The sequence below is a fragment of the Chaetura pelagica genome, unplaced genomic scaffold, assembly GCF_000747805.2.
Source record: "Chaetura pelagica isolate M959 unplaced genomic scaffold, ChaPel_1.0 scaffold85, whole genome shotgun sequence".
Taxonomy (NCBI): domain Eukaryota; kingdom Metazoa; phylum Chordata; class Aves; order Apodiformes; family Apodidae; genus Chaetura; species Chaetura pelagica.
The window spans coordinates 3,765,212-3,773,145 of NW_009953505.1; the positions used below are offsets into that span (position 1 = coordinate 3,765,212).

The 7,934-nt window shown below is 42.6% G+C and overlaps 1 protein-coding gene across 1 annotated transcript; it reads left to right on the forward strand.

Annotated features, from left to right (window-relative positions):
* Positions 1-90: 90 nt before the first annotated feature.
* On the forward strand, positions 91-679 carry LOC104390323 (chromosome unknown open reading frame, human C11orf87). The gene has a single exon (XM_009999432.1). The coding sequence runs from the start codon at positions 203-205 to the stop codon at positions 677-679; it is 477 nt and encodes a 158-aa protein (XP_009997734.1). The 5' UTR covers positions 91-202.
* The last annotated feature ends 7,255 nt before the right edge of the window (positions 680-7,934 follow it).

Here is a 7,934-nt window from a genome sequence, read left to right on the forward strand (position 1 = left end):
CTGCAGGGTGGGTGCCTCGGAGCGCTGATGTGTCCGGCTCCCTTTGCAGGCTGCTCTGTCACTTCAGAGAGCGTGAGGCTGAGCCGAGCCGGCAGCATCCCGGGCGTTTCCAGCGAGCTCCCGCCAGCAGCCCGGCACCGACTGAAATTCAGGCTTCTTCAGAGAGGAGAGGAGGAGATCCTCGTCTGCTGAAACCTCCTCAATGAGTGCCAAGCTATCCAAGGAGTTGAGGCTTTCCCTGCCACCTTGTCTCCTGAACAGGATGTCTGCCACCTTAAATGCCAGCAGCACCTGCATCACGGAAGTGGGTCAACTCTTCCAGTCCTTCTCATCCACCCTGGTTTTAATTGTCCTGGTTACCCTCATCTTCTGCCTGATCCTCCTCTCCCTCACCACCTTCCACATCCACAAGAGGAAGATGAAGAAGCGGAAGATGCAAAAGGCTCAGGAGGAGTACGAGCGGGACCACTGCTCCCGCAGCAGCAGTAGTGGCAGCCGGCTCGCTGGGACGGGGATGCAGGGAGAGGCATCCCACGGAAGAGACAGCCGGCTGGGAAGATCCCCCCAGGACTCGGAGGTGCAGTGCCCCTCTCCCCCAGCAGCCCCGAGCTCCCAGCAAGCACGGGCTTGTTTGGACACAGCCGGCTCGGGGCTCTTGCAGACGGTGATTTGGTCATGATGGTTTGGGGGAGACCTCGCAAAGGCGCTGATTGGTGTTTGTAAATACCTGAGTGATGATTCTAGTCCCCGAAGAAAAAAAAACCCCGTTGCTAATTCAAGTGAACGAACAAGCCCATGATCCAAGCGCATGACAGATCACACTGCGTTTCTCATTGACTGTGCAAGGAAAAGATGCGGCTTTTTACTGGAGAAGGAGCTGCACACAGCTACCAAATATCAAGTCGTCCACCTGGAGGAGAGTGTCAAGGGTGGGGAGGTTTCTTTTCCCTGGAGATCATTACCTGGAGACCAGGCTGATCCTGCTCTCCTGAGGTTCCCATTGCACCTTGTGTCACCAGTGCACAGTGTGGGTTGGGGTGTGGGTGAGTGGCGCAGGGGGAGAGGCAGGTCTGGTGGGTGTCTTGGGACCCCTTATCACCTTGGAGCAGGGGAACAGCCCACTGTAATCTCTCCTTTTGTGCTAGGAGCTATGCCCCTGTCCTACCCCTCTCATTCCTTTCCAGGACTGGGTATTGTTTTGTGTAGAAACAGTCACCCTTAGTTGGGCTTAATTGCAGGTGCCCGCTGGCCCCACAGCCCCACGCCCCTCAGCTGCATCCTCCCCACTGTCTGGGGGGATGAAACGAGCTGTCTGCACAGAGCGATGCCTGAGCTTTCCTCTCCCCTCAGCTCCCCTCATCTTCAGATGCCTCCCTCATCCCCATCCCCTTGACAAAACCCAAATCCAGTACCGTTTTGTGTGGCAGGGCGAGGTGATGTGCAGGAGCTTGCCCCATCCTCTTCTAGGGGAGGGTGTCCTTGTACCTCCTGTTGGTTCTGAAACAAATCCAGTTCTGCACTAGGCACCCCGCACTGAATGCCTGCTTTTACAGCTTCACCTCCCAGCAAGGAATCCTGCAGTAGTACAGAGCTGGCTTCTAATTTTTTAGGCTGATAAATATTTTTAACCCTGCTAATCTAGTAGACAGATAGGGATAGACCACACTTAATTTTCTCCTTATTCCCCTTTTGGGGAAGAAACCACACAGTTGTGCAAAATATTTGCTCCTAAACCCTGACTAGTATTTATTTCAGTAGTGGCTGGTGTAGTTTCTCCCTAGCAAGCACCAGGAGTTTTTTGTCTGTGGATGGCAGGTGTGAGTAACCAGGCTGCTTCTAACCGTGTGTGTTGGAGGAAGCGTCGGGTACAGAAAATGCAGTTTTGCTTAGTGATTAAATCAATGACCATTACTTGAAGGTGCCTTAACAGAGTGCCATATCCAAACTTTGAAACATCTTGTGTAGTATCATAGCAGAGGCAGCCCTCTACTGTGCATATTAATGTCTAAAAAACAGAGCAAAGAAAAAGTGATCCTGAGGGATTTCTTTCTTTCCTTTTTCGTTTTTTTTATTTCCCAGCCTTCAGAGTGATCTAAGAAGATAGTAATAGTCTGAGTTTTTATTATTTTGTATCCACTTGTTTCTTTTATTCCTTCTCTAGTGTTCTCTGCCTCCCAGGGTGGCTGTTAGCCTAGAAAAAATCCCAGGCATACACAGCAGGAGTTCTGGGGCCCTAAGCTAGGAGTAAATGCCATTAACCAGTTTGAAACAGGAAAAGAGGGTGATAGAAATGTTCCATAATCATCTAATAGCCCCAAAACGCAGAGGTTTTGGGGCAGTGTTTCTGTTATCCAGTTTTATCCTTTTCCAGTGTTGCCTGGTCTGACAGGAAAATTGCTGTTGAGTTTGGAGCTGTGCCTGCAGCATTTCAGGCAAGAATGGTATCATCCAGCTCAAGGGGCTGTTCCTGCAGCTGAGGTTAGTGTGGCAAGTGTACCTGCGACCGACTGGTGCTTGGCACTTTGCAGTTTGGTGGGGCCCGTGGCTGACTCTGCCGCCAGCTTGGGATGGTGGGATGCTAATGGCTACTTCATTGTTGCCAGGCAAGGAAATTGGCTTTGTCTTGTTTCCCCTAATAAAGGATGCATGAACTTTTGTGTTTAACCTCCTTATGCAACTGCAGCACAGTATTGCACCACAGGGAATAGATGTAGGACAATGAAGTGTGTTCAGTGAACAGTAATGGAGATTCCTGATAGTCGATCTCCACTAAATAGAGAGATATTACTTTCCCCTTTATTTTGTGCCTTTAAAAAAAACTACAAAACAAATCCACAACAAAAAACCAACAGTGTATAATTTTGAGTTTTATAAAAGCAATAAGATGTTCCAAATCACTCCAGTGCATTTCTGGTTGATGATTCCACTTCTTTAGTGTCTGAAGTCAGATACTCTTCCTTCTGCCTTATGCACTCAAGGCATGCAATAATTCCCCAGAAGTGTACTGCTTGTCACATCTCATTGCAGTTATAAAATTGCCCTATTTTTGAAGAAAAAAAAGAAGGATGGAGTAATAAATATATATATCTTTGTATATAATTATGGATATACAGGTATATATATTATTTACATAATCCCATGACACTAAAAGTAGTTGCAAAAATGTAACTAGAATTAAAATGTTATAATGTAAAACTCTATCCTCTGTTAATTAGCTTTGATTTAATATTTTAATATCTCTGTATTTATGTAAATCTGTGTAAATTATGTGGTCTATAAGTAAAATTTCATACTGACTTTAATTTTCTCAGAACTTTGAGCTTCTTGTGGTGTCATTTAAGGTTTTTTATTTATAAAGTTAAATTGTACAGTAAAATATAAATTCCTATTAGCACACAGAAATACTGCGTTAAGGTTCATGCGTTCTCCCAGTACACAGTCCCATCTTGGAAGTATTGCAAGCCTATGAGGTTTAATTGAATGGTCTCAGGAGATCTAGCTGATACAAGCAGGACATGTAGGTTTTCAATTTCATGAAACAATAAGCAATCTAGGGAATAGATGTGGATTTTTAAAACAGAGTTTATGCTAGGAGGTTCTGTCAAATCAATTGCTTCAAACCCCTACAGCTACAGCTAAACTTCTGCACTTAGCATTCAGTATTAATAAGGCTGATGCTTCTTTCCCCTCCCCCCCTACTTAAACTAGAAGAGTGTAGGAAATTGTTCATATTTCTAAAGCATACATTTTCAGCTAACTGTGAAACTGCCCAAAGGGTTTTGAATATACATATTTTATGCGAGTGTAATATCTATGTATCTGTATCCATATATTTAAATATTTTTGTGTAACCTTTTCTACAATATTTGATAGAGATGCCGGGTAAATACTTGTACCATTCTCGTACAAGAGGAAGGATTTATACCCTCTTGGTGCGGACATTCTTTTTCCTGTGAATTTGCACTGGTTTTGGCAAGTTATGGTGGAGACTGGGCAGCAGAGTGCTGACAGCTGGAAGAACAGACAGTCTTTCCTCTGCTATGAGGTGCATCCTCTGGCTGGATTTTCCTGGTTCTGAGTAAGAGATTGGGGCGGTTGCCCACTACCATCCTGCATGTACAAGAACAAGAAGTGCTGCAGTGCTCAGCAGTTCCTGTTGGGTCCAGCTGTCCTCTCATGGAAGAAGCATGAGATCAGTGACTGGTTTTGTAGATCCCAGTGAGAACTGAGAGCCCAAGAAGCTGTGCTGTGGCAGTGCCGGGGTTGGATGGGAGAGTCGGCGATGCCTGGTCCTGCCCTCCTGTCCTCGGAGCCTGCTGCTGCCCCAGGCCTCTGTCCAGCTCCTGCTGACATCACCAGGAGTGATTTCCACTGACTGCTGAGGGACTTGGTTCCCATCTGCAGTCCCCACAGAGGGTGGCAGCTCTCCACATCACCACTGCTGGGCCTCCTCTACACACATCCCAGTAGCCTCCAGTGGGATGGAAACCTCTGCATCCTAGGAGGGCTGGGATGCTCCAGCCTGGCAGCACCGAGGAACCTGAGCGGCCGCTGCCAGCTCCACTTCTGCAGACCGAGACGTTCAGGTTGCTACATGGATCCTGTGTGGATCATGGACAGGGAATGTCATATCATTAAAATGTGTAATTCCAGCTTTTTTTTTTTTTCTTTGGGGGTTTGTCTACTGCAAATGTGATCTCAGCTGAAATTTGCAGGCTCTCCATCCAGACACGTTTTAGCTTTTGATACATCTCTCTCAGATGTGTATCTGTATATATAGATATATATCTTGAAAGAAATGCTGGACAAAAAGCAAAGAACAGAGACTTCACATTATAGACAAGTCTGTCCTGTGACTGAAAAATGGGTGGGATTTTTTGCTTTTATTTTTAATTCATTAAAAAGCTACTACTTTTAATGTAAATAGCAAGTGTGATTAATGTTCTCCATAGCATTTCTGAGTAGTTGCTATCTTGTTTCTGGAAAGCTATGTCCAGTGTTATGAAGCAACTGTGCTTTTCTTCTATTGTTATGAATATGAGTGCAACTTTTATGTAGGGAGGAAAAAGAACATTATTTGACTCTTTAGGCAGGACTGAATTATTTTAAATCCAGTTTTAAGACTTGGCTGCTCTTTTCTTTCTAGTGATCATTCTCCCTGCACGTTTGTATTTTTTCTATGGGTACTTGAAACCCTACATTTTAATAAGTATGCAAGATTTGAAGGGAAACAAAAACATAAAGTAGGTAACATTCTTTTTCCTCTGTTGTGTAAATAGCAAAATTTATAATGACTTGGATACCATTTCGTTACATTTCTCATCTACATAGAAGCTGTCATGACTCATCTACAAACCTTTAATAAGCCTTTCATTTATGTTAAAAATTAGAACTACTTTTATCCAGGTCTGACTTTCTCATCTCTTTCTGGCATCTAACTCTTGTTTTCCCCTGAAGCCAATTTTTCCATCTGATTACTAAATAAATTTCTAGTAGAACAGAGCCTCCTGGTTTTAGTCTTTTAGATGTAGATCTCTAGTCTGAAGTCAGCCAAACTCAACAGTAGAAAGTATGTTATGAACTTGCAAAAACTGGATGGTGTATGAGCCTTGAGGAGAGAGGTGACTGTTTGAGAAGCAAACAGGTGAAATACCTGGCAATGGTAATAGCAAACTCTCCCATTTGAAGTGGTGAAGTGATGCCTCACTGTCCACTGGATGGACCTGGGTGAGGGGCGACCCGTTCCAGCCACAGCAGAGACAAGTATCAGTCTCCTTTCTGATACCATTGCTCTAGAAGATAATTTTCTATATGACACTAGATCTCATTTCTGAAAATTATATGTAATATATTTCTTATTCAAATAAAATAAATTTTCATTGCTTCATTGGTACTATGTGTTCTTTTTGGATGACTAGAAGAATTCATTTTCCAAACCTTTTAACCCAGTACCTCCACAAGCATCAATTTTGTATGAGTTAGGAAATAAAGAAATCTTTGGATCAGGACACTGTCAGTAAAAATTGTTTTTATTTATGTCATCTGGTGTTCCAGTTGGCTATTATTTGTTGTTGTCTTTCTTGAACTGGAGCAATATAATTTGTTCATTATTTTGCTTTTCTAAAGATGACAACAAATTCAAAGCAAGCACTGCAAAATAGACATACACAAACAGGAAATTTTCACATTGTAAATCAGAACAAAATCATACAGGTTTTGTTGGGTTCACACTAATTCTTTGTCCTCTGTTTTTCAGACCCCCTTCAATTGAACAGAATTTTCAACTAAAATCTTCTTAAGGAGCTCACATACAGCCCTTTTTTAATGGTTTTAGCTTTGCTTTCTACACAGTAAATGACAAAATACAAGTTAAAACTTTGCAAACATTTTAATTTAAAAATAATAAAAGTGTCTTGGGAGATTATGAGTACTGTAAATAAGGGGTAAGTATAGAAGGTTAGAATGATAAAATAATGGCTCTGTAATACAATAAAAGCAGCATGTGCTGGAGGATTAATTAATTATTTTAAACAAGTACCTTTACATTTTGTTCCTGGCTCTGTCACCCACATTTTGAGGCTCTCAGCTTCCAAGCTATTTGTGTTGTAAGCAAAATGTAACTTATCTATTAAACAAAGACATGGAACCTGCAAATATACAGCCCTGAAATGAACAAATTAAACATCATATACATTAAAAAAATACTGATACCATAGTCCAAATTAAAAGGGTCTTCATGCTAATCACCTGGCTTGGGTTATTCAAGTGCTTACACTTGGCAGCAAGGTCTAGGTGGTACAATTCACAGCTGGCAGATGGATGGCTGGGCAAGATGCTTCAATAGTCACACCAAGAGGCTCAATTTAATTATTAAGTTGAAGTGGAAGACGTGTTATGAAGGAGAGCCAAGACAACTAATGTTTGTTTTGCCATTTCATCACTCATAATACTTTTTTTTTTTTTTTTTTCCAGTGCAGAAAACAGCCTTGTCTGGTTTTGAAGAGGGTGCTGACTAAGGTAGTAAGACAATAGGAAAAGACAGTTCTTGGGGATAAACCCATCACTATGGAAATTCATGGCAAAACCTCCCTGAATTCAGTAGCACCTGGGCTATGCCCAAGATGATACCAAATCTCACTCCCTGCTGGCTGCCCATCCCTTACCAGTGTCATCAGACTTTGGGTTGCTGCAGTTAGTATTTCCAGAGCACAGGGATTCTCTTGCATTTTGATTCACAGTATGTACCCAGTTCCTGTGGAGGACAGAAGGGGATCACCTGGGTGTTACCTATATATGACACACTTATGCTCACTCCTCTTTAGCTTTTTTTTGGTTCTGCCAATGCCTCTGAATCTGATTCCTCCCCTAGAGCACCTGTCTGACCAGTCTTTCCATAGGATGGGCTATGTTGGCTGGACTTGTTTCTTCCTTCAATGGATGATCTCAACCTATCTCTGACATCAGTAAATTTCCTCTTGAAGTGATCCATTGGTTTTATTTCTGCAAAGACAGTGTAGAACTTTGCCCTCATCTTGATCCAGTATTGTCACACATTTGTCCATAGCCCAACTACATTGACATTGTATCAAAATCTCTGCTACAAGGCAGAAAGAAGCTTTTGAGATCAAGCAGCCTGAAAAATCCCATCACACTTCCTGACATGGTCCACTGGCTCTGGAACAACATCACATTTCCTCATTAGTCTCTAGACCACAGGCTGAAACTGATGAGAAATCATAAATTGTTCATATCAATAACTTCACTGTAAGGGCAAATATCAGTTACTACAGAGGGGAGACTAAATAAATGTTAAGATGTGGTGACAAAACAGATATTAGTATGCAAATATATATGTAAAACCTGTGAGACAGAAAAGGCCAACTGAATGTTTAGTAACAGCTGAACATACAGTCCACATTTTCTTCTTTTAAATC

Bases quoted from the DNA above. Each gene is read 5' to 3' on its own strand.
- LOC104390323 (XM_009999432.1), top strand. From the start codon at position 203: ATGAGTGCCAAGCTATCCAAGGAGTTGAGGCTTTCCCTGCCACCTTGT.